This window comes from Salmo salar, chromosome ssa11 (assembly GCF_905237065.1).
Source record: "Salmo salar chromosome ssa11, Ssal_v3.1, whole genome shotgun sequence".
Taxonomy (NCBI): Eukaryota; Metazoa; Chordata; class Actinopteri; order Salmoniformes; family Salmonidae; genus Salmo; species Salmo salar.
Window position 1 is genome coordinate 1,205,032 of NC_059452.1, and position 19,002 is coordinate 1,224,033.

Below are 19,002 nucleotides of genomic sequence, written 5' to 3' on the forward strand. Positions count from 1 at the left end.
TGGGTGGAATATACACTAGAATGATAAAGAACTGACCGAATTCTTAAGGAGCTCCACATCTGATGAGCAGTGATATCTGCTCCACGCTTTCTCGAAATAAATGCAAAATCTTCCTCTGTGCTTTTTCCCATTGCTCGCATAGTCTCTGTCAAGCCTGTATGGTGTACCGAATGTCCAAACTAAGCTCGGAGTCAATGATTGTCTCATCTAACCATGTTTCAGAAAGTAAGACAGATAAGGCTGGCCTCTCGGTATGCCCATTGGAACATAACGTTGGCATGTAGCGTATCCATTTTATCACAGAGAGATCTTTGTTTGTAAAGAAGTATTCATACAAAAAGCTATGTTTTAAGTGAAATATTAGCTTTTGTCTGAAGCGGAAAAAGACTGGAAATTCTAAAGCTAATTTTACCTATGCACTAACAAGGCTTTTCAGCATAAGCAGCTTGACTACTGCTAGAGTACTGTAGCTTTTTTTGATCTACTTTACCTCAACAACAGATGTACTCACATTGGATGGGTTGATTAGGATTCAAACATTCTCTCAAACAGCCTATTGCATACTCTTAGAGGAGGTTTAGCCATTAATATACTTGGTACTGTAAATAGGATTTTTCATGTAAGACCTCATCCCATTTCACTCATTTAAATATTATGGGGAAGTTTTCCCAGACACAGATTAAGCCTAGTCATGGACTAAAAAGCAAGATAAATGGAAAATCACCAGCCAAAAGGATTTCTAGTCCAGGGCTAGGTGTAATCTGTGTCCTCGAAACTGCTCGTAACCCTTCATTTGACCTAGCCTAATAAATAAGCCTTCAAAGTAGTTGACAGCTTTTAACATATTTTGAAACTATACATGGTTTATATTCCTATTATAAACAATGGAGTAATGCAAACTTATATTTTGGTTTATGATAGGGTAAGACATAAGTTATAGTATTTAAAGCACAGATACACAACAGGTTCAAAAGTGGTATGGCAAAATTTCTACGTGTCTTTTCTGGGGCCGGCAGTTTTTCCTAATCTCATGACCTTGTCAGGTAAACCTTTGGTTCCTATTTATAGGCTATGACTGGGTCCAAAGCTAACTTTTTTTCTCACTGGCACGACCAGGCCAGCTGGCCAAAAATCTACTGGCCGAACAGCATTTCTACTGGCCCGGACATGGTGTAGTTTTTAATGCAATGGGGTCATGCAGGGCCTATAGGTTGGCATGCTTTCTCTCTATTTGCAGCTATTAATAGGCTATATTAATAATAAATAAATACAAATAATTTGGTGGGTTCTTATGTTTGTCCAACCCCAAATATGTACTTCTTCAACTGAATTGTTTGTAAACAATGTAATTTTTTGTAATTGGTATGCTGACTGCAGGAATGTCCACCAGAGCTGTTGCCGGAGAATTTAATGTCCCATTATCGTGCCATTCTTCCGCTGCTATCACCTCATGTTTCAGCATGATAATTCACAGCCCCATGTTGCAAGGATCTGTACACAATTTCTGGAAGCTGAAAATGTCCCTGTTCTTCCATGGCCTGCATACTCACCAGACATGTCACCCATTGAGCACGTGTTGGATGCTCTGGATTGATGTGTACAACAGCGTGTTCCAGTTCCCGCCAATTTCCAGCAACTTCGCACAGCCATTGAAGGAGTGGGACAACATTCCACAGGCCACAATCAACAGCCTGATCAACTCTATGGGAAGGAGATGTTGCACTGCATGAGGCAAATGGTGGTCACACCAGATACTGACTGGTTTTATGATCCCCGCCCTTACCCTTGTTTTTAACGGTATCTGTGACCAACAGATATATCTGTATTCCCAGTCGTGAAATCCATAGATATGGGCCTAATTTATTTATTTTGACTGATTTCCTTATGAACTGTAACTCAGTAAAATCTTTGAAATTGTTGCATGTTGTGTTTATATTTTTGTTCAATGTATGTAAATGCATTATTTATACATTCTGTCTGTATATTCTGTGTATTGTCTGTCTTTTACGTTTATTGTGTACATTCTGTTAATTGTGTATATTCTATTTATTGTTGCAGCAACATTTGACCATGTCAAATTCCTGGTACATGCAAATGTACTTGGTGAATAAAGGTGTTTATGATTCTAAATATTATTTCCATTATACCCATTTTCACCAGATTTGACCTTTGATCATTGAAAATGCCCTTAAAAATCTAAATTTAACTGACAGCAGATCTATTATGGATGACAGCCTGTAACAAAAATAAATTCAAGCACTCCTTTCAGGCTGGTCTACTATTATACTGGGTTATATTCGCTGCTCTGGCACCCCAATGCTCTGGCACCCCAATGGTGGAACAAGCTCCCTCACGACGCCAGGACAGCGGAGTCAATCACCACCTTCCGGAGACACCTGAAACCCCACCTCTTCAAGGAATACCTGGGATAGGATAAAGTAATCCTTCTAACCCCCCCTTAAAAGATTTAGATGCACTATTGTAAAGTGGTTGTTCCACTGGATATTATAAGGTGAATGCACCAATTTGTAAGTCGCTCTGGATAAGAGCGTCTGCTAAATGTCTTAAATGTAAATGTAAAATGTAACTATTTTAGCTTGTGCATGCACTAAACTAGTAGGCTAAATGGTATTTAGTTGTACTATGCCTTCATCTTGTGGCAACATTAATAAACTAACTTCCAGCTGTCTTCATTATTCCATATATCACGGAAAAGTTACTGCATATTAATGAAAGGTTTTAATTATTTTATGAGCCGTGTTAATATAGCAAAGTACAAATTAAACAAACATTTGCATATGTATTGAACTTCGGCGCTTTAAATTTCTGTACAGTTTTACATAATACGACGTGGCCAAAGATATGTATAACTAACCCAAGATAGTTCATCTGTGTAGTTTACAGTGGGAGCAAATTAAGCAGAGTGGGCAGAACAAGCAAGGACGTGGGCAAAGCCATGCACGAGCTAGAGATCCTATTGGCGAGTTGTAGCATATATTTGCATATTTCCGTTAGTGAACGCCTCTTCTGAAGTGCGCGTGTGCACAAACTCAATTCGACCTCGCACTCTTTCTAAACAACACCATTTTTTAAAACTTTGGCAAAGCGTCAAGTCTATAAAACTTAGTCCACTGTGTTCGTAATATATTATAGTTATGGGAACATAAAAATGTATTGAGATCAGATGTTTCATAGATGAGAGAATTTGCAGAATGTCGGCCCAGTCTCACTGAGTTCCATCCTCTCCCACTACCCGCGACTGGACTTTCTCTCACTACTCCCATATATGGTGGTGAGAACACGTTCTAAACGGTTGCTTAGCTGTTGAGCCCTGACTGACATAGCTGGACGCTCCCAGTCGAGCAGTTTTTGGAGGTGGCTCTTTATTTCCTCACTTCAGTGGCCGTGCCTTGCTGCTCACCGCACACACTAACAACCTAGCACTCCTCGGTCTTCTAGAGGTAGATATCCAAGCAAAATGACCGACCAAGGGTTATCAGACGAGGCCGCGGCAGCAGCTTGCAAAGATGGAAACCCACTTACGAAGGTGAGTAGCTATATCTAGTAGCCCACACTTGAATTCTGCCCAAATGCAACTCGCAATACTAAAGTTAGGCACATAGGCCGGTTATGCAGTTTCATAGTTTTACAACTGGGCTCACGCGCAGGTGAACGTCTTCTGCCAGATGCAACGTTTTCGAAAGTGAAATTACTCTTGCTGTTTGCGTCTTATTTATAGACTTAGTGCATTCTACTGATACACCGTCCGCAGTGCTACTGACTATGAAACTCTATACTTCGAAGTGACATTTGGACTTTGGAAGGGTACATCCGACCATGTATGTTTGTTGTGCCTCTGCCAGCACTGCTAGTGTATGCAACTGCAAAACAGGAACTCAGAGTAGATTTTTTTTTGCATACTCTCCTATAGAAATTGACACACACACTTATAGATAGGCTTTACATTTACTTACTTTACTATATTTCTGTTATGTAATGATGCTGTTTTAGTATTTTTGTTTATTTGCCAGCCAGACCTAGGTCTGTGATAAGCAAGTCCGTGTTGAGCGCTTGTGTAGGCCAGAGCGTCCCTGTATTACTGATACTTGACTATATATGATGCTATTACAAAATCGTATCTACAGTGTTTGTAGTTGCAACAGTTTTTTTTAAATAACTTAAATGCTTCGTTCTCATGCACATTTCTGGCCATTAAGGAACGACGTGCTACCTTTTTGTAGCATTTCTAAGTAATATAACACCAGATCGGTTGCTCAGCAACAACACAGCTGCTTGCACCACGCTGCCACCCATAAGAATTGTATGCGAACAAGCCTAGGCTATTGTGTATATAGCTAACTGTGGTCAATCAATAAATGCAAACAGGTATTTTGATTAGCTAGCTAACGTTAGCGTGCTTGGACAAAGTACAGCAGCTAGCCTCTGACTGTAACTAGCTAAAACCAGTCAGCTGAAAGCTAACCTAGCTAACGAACAGGCAAGTAGTTAGCTAGCTAGCCAATAAATGTGTCTTTTTTTAAAAATTATCTAGCAAAGGTAACGTTATACCAGTCGGATGAGAGCTGACATTCCCTGTGGCTCAGTTGGTAGAGCATGGTGTTTGCAACGCCAGGGTTGTGGGTTCGATTCCCACGGGGGCCAGTAGGGAGAAAAAAAAAATGTATGGATAAGAGCGTCTGCTAAATGACTAAAAATGTAAATTGGCTAGATGTCGGCCCAGGCAGCATCCCTAGACGTGTCCTCAGAGCATGCGCAGACCAGCTGTTTCCTGACATATTCAATCTCTCCCTATCCCAGTCTGCTGTCCCCATTTGCTTCAATATGTCCACCATTGTTCCTGTACCAAAGAAAGCAAAGGTAACTGAGTTAAATGACTATCGCCCCATAGGACTCATTTGTCATCATGATGTGCCTTTGAGGCTCCACCTTACCTGACACCCTAGACCCACTGCAATTTGCATACCCCCCCAATAGATGATGCCTGCACACAGCCCTATCCCATCTGGACAAGAGGAATACCAATGTAAGAATGCTTTTCATTCACTATAGCTCATCAACCCCGTCCTGTGCAACTAGGTCCTGGACTTCCTGACGGGCCGCTCCCACACCTCCACTTCGCTGATCCTCAACGCAGGGGCCCCACACGGGTGCGTGCTCAGCTCCCTCCTGTACTCCCTTTTCACCCATGACTGCGTGGCCACACATGCCTCCAACTCAATCAAGTTTGCAGACGACACAACAGTAGGCCTGATTACCAACAATTACGAGACAGTATACAGGGAGGAGGTGAGTGGTACCAGGAAAATAATCTCATTCAACGTCAACAACGAAGGACCAGATTGTGGACTTCAGGAAACAGCGGAGGGAGCACGCCCCTATCCACATTGACGGGGCCGCAGTGGAGAAGGTGAAAGCTTCAAGTTCCTTGGCGTACACATCATTGACGATCTGAAATGGCCCACACAGACAGTGTGGCAAAGAAGGCGCAACGGCGCCTCTTCAAACTCAGGAGACTGAAGAAATTGGGCTTGGCCCCTAAAACCCTCACAAACTTTTACAGATGCACAATTGAGAGCATCCTGTTGGGCTGTATCACCGCCTGGTAACCTACCTGCCCTCCAGGACACATACAGCACCTGATGTCACAGTGAGGTCAAACATATCAAGGACAACGACCACCTGAGCCACGGCCTGTTCACCCCGCTATCGTTCAGAAGTCAAGGTCGGTACAGGTGCATGAAAGCTGGGACAGAAGCTGTTTTTCGGTCTCTAACTCAAGGCCATCACTAGCCAGCTTCCACACGGTTACTCAACCCTGCATCTTAGAGGCTGCTGCTGCAAAGACTTGGAATCACTGGCCACTTTAAATACACTGCTCAAAAAAATAAAGGGAACACTAAAATAACACATCCTAGATAAAAGTATTTAATAAGATTTTCTTTACATAGTTGAATGTGCTGACAACAAAATCACACAAAAATAATCAGTGGAAATCCAATTTATCAACCCATGGAGGTCTGGATTTGGAGTCACAGTCAAAATTAAAGTGGAAAACCACACTACAGGCTGATCCAACTTTGATGTAATGTCCTTAAAACAAGTCAAAATGAGGCTCAGTAGTGTGTGTGGCCTCCACGTGCCTGTATGACCTCCCTACAACGCCTGGGCATGCTCCTGATGAGGTGGCGGATGGTCTCCTGAGGGATCTCCTCCCAGACCTGGACTAAAGCATCCGCCAACTCCTGGACAGTCTGTGGTGCAACGTGGCGTTGGTGGATGGAGCGAGACATGATGTCCCAGATGTGCTCAATTGGATTCAGGTCTGGGGAACGGGCGGGCCAGTCCATAGCATCAATGCCTTCCTCTTGCAGGAACTGCTGACACACTCCAGCCACACGAGGTCTAGCATTGTCTTGCATTAGGAGGAACCCAGGGCCAAAAGCACCAGCATATGGTCTCACAAGGGGTCTGAGGATCTCATCTCGGTACCTAATGGCAGTCAGGCTACCTCTGGCGAGCACATGGAGGGCTGTGCGGCCCCCCCAAAGAAATGCCACCCCACACCATGACTGACCCACCGCCAAACCGGTCATGCTTGAGGATGTTGCAGGCAGCAGAACGTTCTCCACGGCATCTCCAGACTCTGTCACGTCTGTCACATGTGCTCAGTGTGAACCTGCTTTCATCTGTGAAGAGCACAGGGCGCCAGTGTTGAATTTGCCAATCTTGGTGTTCTCTGGCAAATGCCAAACGTCCTGCACGGTGTTGGGCTGTAAGCACAACCCCCACCTGTGGACGTCGGGCCCTCATACCACCCTCATGGAGTCTGTTTCTGACCGTTTGAGCAGACATATGCACATTTGTGGCCTGCTGGAGGTCATTTTGCAGGGTTCTGGCAGTGCTCCTCCTTGCACAAAGGCGGAGGTAGCGGTCCTGCTGCTGGGTTGTTGCCCTCCTACGGCCTCCTCCACGTCTCCTGATGTACTGGCCTGTCTCCTGGTAGCGCCTCCATGCTCTGGACACTACGCTGACAGACACAGCAAACCTTCTTGCCACAGCTCGCATTGATGTGCCATCCTGGATGAGCTGCACTACCTGAGCCACTTGTGTGGGTTGTAGACTCCGTCTCATGCTACCACTAGAGTGAAAGCACCCCCAGCATTCAAAAGTGACCAAAACATCAGCCAGGAAGCATAGGAACTGAGAAGTGGTCTATGGTCACCACCTGCAGAACCACTCCTTTATCGGGGTGTCTTGCTAATTGCCTATAATTTACATCTGTTGTCTATTCCATTTGCACAACAGCATGTGAAATTTATTGTCAATCAGTGTTGCTTCCTAAGTGGACAGTTTGATTTCACAGAAGTGTGATTGACTTGGAGTTACACTGTTGTTTAAGTGTTCCCTTCATTTTTTTGAGCAGTATATGTTTACATACTGCTTTTCTCATCTCATATGCATTCTATTCTATTGTATTTGAGCAATGTTGGAGTGGCATTTACTAAATCTAATATTTATATTTTTCTTCCAGTCTTTTACAATGATTTTTGTGTACTGTTGTAAATTGTTAGATACTACTGAACTGTTAAAGCTAGGAACAAGCATTTTGCTACACCTGCATTTCGCTACACCCGCTATATATATATATATACACACACACACACACACACACACACACACACACACAGTTAAAGTCGGAAGTTTACATACACCTTAGCCAAATACATTTAAACTCAGTATTTCACAATTCACGACATTTAATCCAAGTAAAAATTCCCTGTCTTAGGTCAGTTAGGATCACCACTTTATTTTAAGAATGTGAAATGTCAGAATAGGAGTAGTGATTTATTTCAGTTTTTATTTCTTTCGTCACATACACTCAATTAGTATTTGGTAGCATTGCCTTTAAATTGTTTAACTTGGGTCAAATGTTTCAGGTAGCCTTTCACAAGCTTCCCACAATAAGTTGGGTGAATTTTGGCCCATTCCTCCTGACAGAGCTGGTGTAACTGAGTCAGGTTTGTAGGCCTACTTGCTCGCACATGCTTTTTCAGTTCTGCCCACACATTTCCTATACGATTGAGGTCAGGGCTTTGTGATGGCCACTCCAATACCTTGACTTTGTTGTCCTTAAACCAGTTTGCCACAACTTTGGAAGTATGCTTGGGGTCATTGTCCATTTGGAAGACCCATTTGCGACCAAGCTTTAACTTCCTGACTGATGTCCTGATGTTGCTTCAATATATCCACATAATTTTCCTGCCTCATGATGGCATCTTTTGTGAAGTGCACCAGTCCCTCCTGCAGCAAAGCACCCCCACAAAATGATGCTGCCACCCCAATGCTTCACAGTTGGGATGGTGTTCTTCAGCTTGCAAGCCTCCCCCTTTTCCCTCCAAACATAAAGATGGTCATTATGGCCAAACAGTTATATTTTTGTTTCATCAGACCAGAAGACATTTCTCCAAAAAGTATTGTCTTTGTCTCCATGTGCAGTTGCAAACAGTAGTCTGGCTTTTTTTATGGCGGTTTTGGAGCAGTGGCTTCTTCCTTGCTGAGCGGCTTTTCAGGTTATGTCGATATAGGACTCGTTTTACTGTGGATATAGATAATTTTGTACCCGTTTCCTCCAGCATCTTCACAAGGTCCTTTGTTGTTGTTCTGGGATTGATTTGCACTTTTCACACCACAGTACGTTCATCTCTAGGAGACAGAACGCGTCTCCTTCCTGAGCGGTATGATGGCTGCGTGGTCCCATGTTGTTTATATTGCATACTATTGTTTGTACAGATGGACGTGGTACCTTCAGGCATTTGGAAATTGCTCCCAAGGATGAACCAGACTTGTGGAGGTCTACAATTTGTATAATTTTTTTCTGAGATCTTGGCTGATTTCTTTTGATTTTCCCATGATGCCAAGCAAAGAGGCACGGAGTTTGAAGGTAGGCCTTGAAATACATCCACAGGTACACCTCTAATTCACTCAAATTGTAGAATAATACTGAAGGCATCAACTATGAAATAGCACATATGGAATCATGGAGTAACTAAAAAAAAATAATTTTTTTTAACAAATCAAAATATTTTGGATTCTTCCAAGTAGCCACCCTTTTCCTTGATGACAGCTTTGCACACTCTTGGCACTCTCACCCAGCTTCACTTGGAATGCTTTTCCAACAGTCTTGAAGGAGTTCCCACATATGCTGAGCACTTGTTGGCTGCTTTTCCTTTACTCTGCGGTCTGACTCATCCCAAACCATCTCAATTGGGTTGAGGTCGGGTGATTGTGGAGGCCAGGTCATCTGATACAGCACTCCATCACTCTCCTTCTTGGTCAAATGGCCCTTACATAGCCTGGAGGTGTGTTGGGTCATTGTCTTGTTGAAAAACAAATGATAGTCCCACTAAGCCCAAACCAGATGGTATGGCATATTGTTGCAGAATGCTGTGGTAGCCCTGCTGGTTAAGTGTGCCTTGAATTCTAAATAAATCAGACACTGTCACCAGCAAAGTGTGCCAACACCATGACACCTCCTCGCATTGGGAAAAACAAATGCCTTGATCATCCGTTCACCCACACCACGTCTCACAAAGACATGGCGGTTGGAGCCACAAATCTCACATTTGGACTCATCAGACCAAGGGGCAGATATCCACTGGTATAATGTCCATTGCTCAGGTTTCTTGGCCCAAGCACGTCTTTCCTTATTGTTGTCCTTTTGTGGCGGTTTCTTTGCAGCAATTTGACCATGAAGGCCTGATTCACGCAGTCTCCTCTGAACAGTTAATGTTAAGATGTGTCCGTTACTTGAGCTCCGTGACGCATTTATTTGTGTTGCAATCTGAGGTGCAGTTAACTCTAATGAACTTACCCTCTGCAGCAGATTTACCTCTGGGTCTTCCATTCCTGTGGCTGTCCTCATGACAGCCAGTTTCATCATAGCGTTTTTGCGACTGCGTGTTTTCCGTGTTGACTGACCTTCATGTCTTTAATGATGGACTGTTTCTCTTTGCTTATTTGAGCTGTTCTTGCCATAATATGGACTTAGCCTTATTTGGTTAAAGACTGTCTTCTGTGTACCACCCCTACCTTGTCACAACACAACGAATTGGCTCAAACACATTAAGAAGGATAGAAATTCCACAAATGTACTTTTAACAAGGCACACCTGTTCATTGAAATGCATTCCAGGTGACTACTTCATGAAGCTGGTTGAGAGAATGCCAAGAGTGCAAAGCTGTCATCAAGGCAAAGGGTGGCTACTTTGAAGAATCTCCAACATAAAATATTTAGATTTGTTTAACACTTTTTTTTTTTTTTTTGTAATTTATTTTTTTTGGTTACTAATTTGGTTGTCTTCACTATTATTCTACAATGTAGAAAATAGTAAAAATATAGAAAAATCCTTGAATGAGTAGGTGTTATATAACTTTTGAACGTGTGTGTGTATATGTATAATTTCCATTTTAACTTATTAATGATTTCTACCCATTTGATTTTGAAAATAAAATAAATCCCTTCTGAGCCTAGTTTAACCTCTTACATCTAGACGTTCCGCTAGCGGAACACCGCTCCAATATCCAATGATGGGGCGTGGCGCGAAATACATAGTCCTCAAATCCGAAAACTTCAATTTTTCAAACCTATGACTATTTTACACCATTTTAAAGACAAGACTCTCCTTTATCTAACCACACTGTCGAATTTCAAAAAGGCTTTACAGCGAAAGCAAAACATTAGATTATGTCAGCAGAGTACCCAGCCAGAAATAATCAGACACCCATTTTTCAAGCTAGCATATAATGTCACAAAATCCAAAACCACAGCTAAATGCAGCACTAACCTTTGATGATCTTCATCAGATGACACTCCTAGGACATTATGTTATACAATACATGCATGTTTTGTTCAATCAAGGTCATATTTATATCAAAAACCAGCTTTTTACATTAGCATGTGACGTTCAGAACTAGCATACTAACTTCCGGGGAATTCGCTAACATTTTACTAAATTACTCACGATAAACGTTCACAAAAGCACAATTATTTTAAGAATTATAGATACAGACCTCCTCTATGCACTCGACGGTGTCCGATTTTAAAATAGCTTTTCGGTGAAAGCACATTTTTGCAATATTCTGAGTACATAGCCCGGCCATCACGGGCTCGCTATTTAGACACCCGCCAAGTTTGGCACTCACCAAACTCATATTTACTATTATAAAAATTGGCATTACCTTCTGCTGTTCTTCGTCAGAATGCACTCCCAGGACATCTACTTCAATAACCAAATGTTGGTTTGGTTCCAAAATAATCCATCGTTATATCCGAATAGCGGCGTTTTGTTCGTATGCGTTCAAGACACTATCCGAAATAGTAAAGCAGTGTCGCGGCGTGCATTCCTGACAATAAATTCAAAGTATTCCATTACCGTACTTCGAAGCATGTCAAATGCTGTTTAAAATCAATTTTTATCGAATTTTTTTTTTCTCGTAAAATAGCGATAATATTCCGACCGGGAGTCGTCGTTTTCGTTCAAACAGACGAAAAATGTCAAATGGACTCTTCACGTGTCACGCCCGTACTCATTGTCTCAGATGGGCCACTATCCGAAATGCGCTACTGTTTTTCAGCCTGAGACTGCAGAGTAATCACTCAATGTTTTTCCTGGGCTTCTGAGAGCCTATGGGAGCCGTAGAAAGTGTCACGTTACAGCAGAGATCCTCAGTTATTGATAAAGAGGATATAGAAGTCCAACAAATGGTCAGACGGGCACTTCCTGTTTAGGAATCTTCTCAGGTTTTTGCCTGCCATATGAGTTCTGTTATACTCACAGACACCATTGAAACAGTTTTAGAAACTTTGGAGTGTTTTCTATCCAAAGCTAATAATTATATGCATATTCTAGTTTCTGGGCAGGAGTAATAACCAGATTAAATCGGGTACGTTTTTTTTATCCGGCCGTGAAAATACTGCCCCTAACCATAACAAGTTAACTGTCGTTCTCTATCAGAACCCAAAATACAAGCTTGGTTAACTCCGATGTTAGTAAAGAAAAATTGAAAAAAAAACACAATTCTCAAAACATGGTTAAAAGGATAATTTTCATACCATGGATGGTCAGTCCGTGCATTTTTAACTCTGTCTATACATTTTAGTGGTTACGTTTCTCCAGCCCTATCCCAGCTTTTTACCCAAACAGGGCCGGGAGAGCACTTTTTTATTGTTTCAACTGCTGATTGGCTCTTTAAGAGGGTCTTACTTTGGCAGATACCCATCTTAAGTTAAGGTAACTTCATTTTTTTTTATATGTTTTTTTGTTTATGGGTATATGGACCATTGTTCATTGTTATGCTGTAAATGGCTATTTTATGGTTGCGAGTGAAAATTAAGTAACACATTTTATATCTTGCAATTCTGAGTAATTATTACTTCAGTAAGGATTACTATACATGTATTCGTTTTCTTGGCTTTAGAAACTTGTTGATGATATGATCAGTATATATTTTTTTTATGGTACTGCTAAATATTTCCAATAGATGGCAGTATAAGACCACAAATGAAATTTATGAATGTTACTAATCCCTGGAAGCACCCCCTAACCCCACCCTTCACCCTCATAGAAACTCCGCACTTGCTTTTTTTTTCTGTCCCTTTTCACGCTGCTAATGCAAGTGGAAGGACTGAAACATAATTTTAACAGGTTACTATAATGATTGTTTATTATTACTATATCATTAATTCAGTAACCTATGGTCGAGGAAAAACACATTTTCCTATTGCATTGAAAGTCAAATCAACCAGCATCGAGCCACTACAGCAAGTAGTCGTAACCTTGTTAATAATAAGTTACATGAGGTAAGACGACAATGTTAACGTGGGCAGGTCTAATTGCCAGCAATAGCAAAGCTGGCATTGTGGCGCAGAACAATGCGCTGGGAATAGAATGTTCGGAAGGCGAGTTGGTGCCATGGTGCTCAATAGAACTGTTAGGAGCTGGCAGGGTACGAAAAATGCCCCAAAATAAAGCCTGTTTTTTTCACGACTACATCAAAATTACAGAAAGCCTCTGGGAAATATGGTAATATTAGGAAACTGGGCTCCATGGCAGATGCCCCAAAGCCAACACCTCCTTTGGCCGCCTTCCAGTTCTCTGCTGCCAGTGACTGGAACGAATTGCAAAAATCGCTGGAGACTTACATTTCCCTCACTAACTTTAAACATCAGTTATCTGAGCAGCTAACCAATCGTTTGCAGCTGTACATAGTCCATCTGTGAAGAGCCCACCCAATCTACCTACCTCATCCCCATATTGTTTTATTTACTTTGCTGCTCTTTTGCACACCAGTATCACTACTTACACACCATCTGCTCATCTATCACTCCAGTGTTAATCTGCTAAATTGTAATTACTTTGCTACTATGGCCTATTTATTGCTATACCTCCTCATGCCATTTGCACACACTGTATATAGACTTTCTTATTTTTTATTGTGTTATTGACTGTACGCTTGTTTATTCCATGTAACTCTGTTGTCGTGTCTGTCGCACTGCTTTGCTTTATCTTGGCCAGGTCGCAGTTGTAAATGAGAACTTGTTCTCAACTAGCTTACCTAGTTAAATAAAGGTTAAAAAAAAGTTAATCAGAAGAAATCTTGTTATTTTGCCAAATAAGTTTTTTCATATTAAGGCTGAAGCCGTGTGTAAACTGCTGATCTAGACACTTGCCTGTAATCGGAGCACAAACAAATAAGCTGTGATAGCTAGCTAGGTAATGTTAGCTAACGTGTATGCACTACAATATATTTCTTACACAAAACATAACCAAAGTTTGGTGGTTTTAAACTAGCTAACTGCCATGTTGCTCACGTTCATTTGCATTGCACAGACCAAGCTACGGTAATAGGAGGTAGCCAGATTTCAGACAGGACAAACACTGCAGGTTACATTACATTTCCTCGACTAAGAACCAAGACCACACAAACCATAGCCGAGAACCAATTGTAAGATAGTTATGAACCCCATACAGTAAATGGTTGAACCCCAGATGCACATGTAAACAGAACCTCAGTTGTGCATGCTAGCATCAACTTACCAGACTTACAGCATCGCTGTTTCAGACATGTGTAGAATAAATTCCATCTCCAACGTAAACTCTCTCCTGCAGTCTTGTCATTATAATCCAAATTTGTGCTGACTGATCAACAGTGTCAAGTTACTTTTTAAAGTGTGTTCACAGAGAATTTTAAATCGCCATGCACAAGTAAAATGTAGTCGGCTGTCAATGGTGCACCAGGGTAAAACAACATCAGAATCATTGCTTGCAGGACATGCTTTTTGCCAGTCTGGTCTCATACTCTAGATGTGTAAAGTGTCTAGCAACCATGAGATTTGAATGTTCAAATCGCATCATGGACAACTTTAACATTTTAGCTAATTACAAACTTTGAAACTACTTTTATTGCAACTACATACTACTTGGCAAATACTTAGCATGTTAGCTGACCCTTCCCCCAACCCTTTAATGTAACTTCTAACCTAAACCCTAGCCTAGCTAACATTAGCGTTGGCCACAAATGGAAATTCTTATCGTGTGCATTGGAAATATGTAACATATGAGAAATGGATGATGGACATCCACAGTTAATATATCATACCAAATGTTGTATTTTGGTTTACAATGGATTTACGTACAGAATAATAAAAAATGATATTCAATCAGGTTGCAGCAGCGTGCAATCAAAAGAAAACAAAATTAGATGTTTTGACCATTCTTTCGTTAACCTCTTACATCTAGACGTTCCGCTAGCGGAACACCGCTCCAATATCCAACGATAGGGCGTGGTGCGAAATACAAACTCCTCAAATCCAAAAACTTCAATTTTTCAAACATATGACTATTTTACACCATTTTAAAGACAAGACTCTCCTTTATCTAACCACACTGTCGGATTTCAAAAAGGCTTTACAACGAAAGCAAAACATTAGATTATGTCAGCAGAGTACCCAGCCAGAAATAATCAGACACCCATTTTTTCAAGCTAGCATATGTCACAAAAAACAAAACCACAGCTAAATGCAGCACTAACCTTTGATCCTCATCAGATGACACTCCTAGGACATTATGTTATACAATACATGCATGTTTTGTTCAATCAAGTTCATATTTATATCAAAAACCAGCTTTTTACATTAGCATGTGACGTTCAGAACTAGCATACCCCCCCGCAAACTTCCAGGGAATTTGCTAACAATTTACTAAATTACTCACGATAAACGTTCACAAAAAGCATAATTATTGTAAGAATTATAGATGCAGAACTCCTTTATGCAATCGCGGTGTCCGATTTTTAACCTGTTGGGTCTAGGGGGCAGCATTTGCACGTCTGGATAAAAAAAATGTACCCGATTTAATCTGGTTACTAATCCTACCCAGTAACTAGAATATGCATATACTTATTATATATGGATAGAAAACACTCTAAAGTTTCCAAAACTGTTTGAATGGTGTCTGTGAGTATAACAGAACTCATTTGGCAGGCAAAACCCTGAGACATTTTCTGACAGGAAGTGGATACCTGATGTGTTGTATTGACTTTAAACCTATCCCATTGAAAAACACAGGGGTTTAGGAATATTTTGGCACTTCCTATTGCTTCCACTAGATGTCACCAGCCTTTACAAAGTGTTTTGAGTCTTCTGGAGGGAGATCTGACCGAACAAGAGCCATGGAACGGTGATGTCCCATTAGACACCTGGCGCGCTACTTCATGTTGGGTACCCTCGTTCCAATACGTTATAAAAGGCTATGCATTCGTCCACCTTGAATATTATTCATGTTCTGGTTAAAAAGGCCCTAATGATTTATGCTATACAACGTTTGACATGTTTGAACGAACGGAAATATATTTTTTTCCCCTCGTTCATGACGAGAAGTCCGGCTGGCTTACATCATGTGCTAACGAGACGGAGATTTTTGGACATAAATGATGAGCTTTTTTGAACAAAACTACATTCGTTATGGACCTGTGATACCTGGAAGTGACATCTGATGAAGAGAATCAAAGGTAATGGATTATTTACATAGTATTTTCGATTTTAGATCTCCCCAACATGACGTCTAGTCTGTATCGCAACGCCGTATTTTTCTGGGCGCAGTGCTCAGATTATTGCAAAGTGTGATTTCCCAGTAAGGTTATTTTTAAATCTGGCAAGTTGATTGCGTTCAAAAGATGTAAATCTATAATTCTTTAAATGACAATATAATATTTTACCAATGTTTTCTAATTTTAATTATTTAATTTGTGACGCTGACTTGACTGCCGGTTATTGGAGGGAAACGATTTCCTCAACATCAATGCCATAGTAAAACGCTGTTTTTGTATATAAATATGAACTTGATAGAACTAAAAATGCATGCATTGTCTAACATAATGTCCTAGGAGTGTCATCTGATGGAGATTGTAAAAGGTTAGTGTATCATTTTAGCTGGTTTTATGGTTTTGGTGACCCTGTCTTTGACTTGACAAAACATTACACACAACTCTTGTAAATGTACTGTCCTAACATACTCTAAATTTATGCTTTCGCCGTAAAACCTTTTTGAAATCGTAAAACGTGGTTAGATTAAGGAGATGTTTATCTTTCAAATGGTGTAACATAGTTGTATTTTTGAAAAATTTGAATTTTGACATTTATTTGGATTCAAATTTGCCGCTCTTGAAATGCACCTGCTGTTGATGGAGTGCACCACAGGTGGCACGCTAGCGTCCCACCTAGCCCCAAGAGGTTAAAATAGCTTTTCGGTGATAGCACATTTTGCAATATTCTGAGTAGATAGCCCGGCCATCACAGGCTAGCTATTTTGACACTCACCAAACTCAGATTTACTATAAGCAAAATTGGATTACCTTTGCTGTTACCTTTGCTGTTCTTTGTCAGAATGCACTCCCATGAGTTCTACTATAATCCATAGTTATATCCAAATAGCGGCGTTTTGTTCGTGCGTTCAAGACACTATCCGAAGGGTGACGCGCCGGCGCGTTTCGTGACAAAAAAATTCAAAATATTCCATTACCGTACTTCAAAGCATGTCAAACGCTGTTTAAAATACATTTTTATGCGTTTTTTTTTCTCGTAAAATAGCGATAATATTCTGACCGGGAGTAGTTGTTTTCGTTCAAAGAGTGAAAATGTAAAATGGCCTCTTCACGTTCACGCGCGCACCCGTCTCATTGTTCTCTGATCGACCACTATCCAAATGCGCTACTGTTTTTCAGCCAGAGACTGCAGAGTCATCATTCAATGTTCTGGCGCCTTCTGAGAGCCTATGGGAGCCTTAGAAAGTGTCACGTTACAGCAGAGATCCTCTGTTTTGGATAGAGATGACAAAGAAGGCCAAGAAATGGTCAGACAGGGTACTTCCTGTACAGAATCTTCTCAGGTTTTGGCCTGCCATTTGAGTTCTGTTATACACAGACACCATTCAAACAGTTTTATAAACTTTGGAGTGTTTTCTATCCAAAGCCAATAATTATATGCATATTCTAGTTTCTGGGCAGGAGTAATAACCAGATTAAATCGGCTACATTTTTTTTTATCCGGCTGTGAAAATACTGCCCCCTATCCATAACAAGTTAATAGTTTAGACGGCCCCCTCCCGACACGTTTATTAAAATGTATTCGGTGGCTCTTAAGAGTCTTTGGGTTTGAAGTGGCAGAGTGTGAGGGTGTGTCTTACTAGAGACCAGCTCTCAAGGCCTTGATACATTGGACATTTTTTAGGCAATGTTACTGGCAACGGAGTGGGATATGAGACACTTGAGCAATTAGCACATGGACATGAATAATAGATTTCATATTAATCATTAACTACATTTTCCCATTTATTTACTCATCTCCTATAGCTTCTTGTTGCCTGTTGACTGCCACATCTGTACTGGAATTTCTTAGCAAATAGACAAGCAACAGAGGTGTTGCCGCTGCTCTTGGCATCCACTCAATCTAATGCCGGTCAAGTCAATGGCAATGCAGACAAAAGGATAACTAGATTTAGAAAATGTTTTACTTCACAATTCTAAACTAGGAAGTATAAATGGTATTCATCAAGATGGCAAGCTTGTTAAACATACAAAAGAGAATCTAATACAAAACTAAATGTACAATCTACATGGCGACCAGAATACCAGATCTTATAGCCTTTACCATACCCTCATCCTATTCCTCCTCTGTTCCTCTGGTGATGTATAGGTTAACCCAGGCCCTGTGTGTCCCCTAGGCGCTCTCATTTGCTGACTTCTGCAACCGTAAAAGCCTTGGGTTCATGCATGTTAACGTCAGAAGCCTCCTCCCTAAGTTTGCTTTATTCACTGCTTTAGCACCTCTGCTGTTTTCAACCAGGAGCTCAGCGATCACTGCCTCATTGCCTGCGTCCGTTATGGGTCCGTGGTCAAACGACCACCCCTCATCACTGTCAAATGGTCCCGAAAACACTTCTGCGCGCAGGCCTTCCTATTCGACCTGGCCCGGGTATCCTGGAAGGATATTGACCTCATCCCGTCAGTAGAGGATGCCTGGTTGTTCTTTAAAAGTGCTTTCCTCACTTAAATAAGCATGGCCCTTTCAAAAAATGTAGAACTAAGAACAGATATAGCCCTTGGTTCACTCCAGACTTGACTGCCCTTGACCAGCACAAAAACACCCTGTGGCGTACTGCACTAGCATCGATTAGTCCCCGCGATATGCAACTTTTTAGGGAAGTCAGGAACCAATACGCACAGTCAGTTAGGAAATCAAGGACTGGCTTTTTCAAACAAATTTGCATCCTGCAGCACTAATTCCAAAAAGTTTTGGGACACTGTAGAGAATAAGAGTACCTCCTCCCAGCTGCCCACTTCACTGAGACTAAGAAACACTGTCACCACTGATAAATCCACAATAATTGAGAATTTGAATTAGTATTTCTCTATGGCTGGCCATGCT

General features: G+C 41.2%; 1 protein-coding gene across 2 annotated transcripts in view; it reads left to right on the forward strand.

The window, feature by feature from the left end:
* The first annotated feature begins 3,116 nt into the window (after positions 1-3,116).
* Positions 3,117-19,002, forward strand: part of LOC106561879 (lactoylglutathione lyase) — a 42,853-nt gene continuing 26,967 nt past the window's right edge. The window contains exon 1 of one of the 2 annotated variants that reach the window (XM_045688933.1): positions 3,117-3,547. In XM_045688933.1, coding sequence (XP_045544889.1) covers positions 3,479-3,547 — 69 coding nt within the window. In that variant the 5' untranslated portion in view covers positions 3,117-3,478. The remainder of the gene's footprint in view (positions 3,548-19,002) is intronic. The other variant, XM_014126156.2, reaches the window with a different exon arrangement.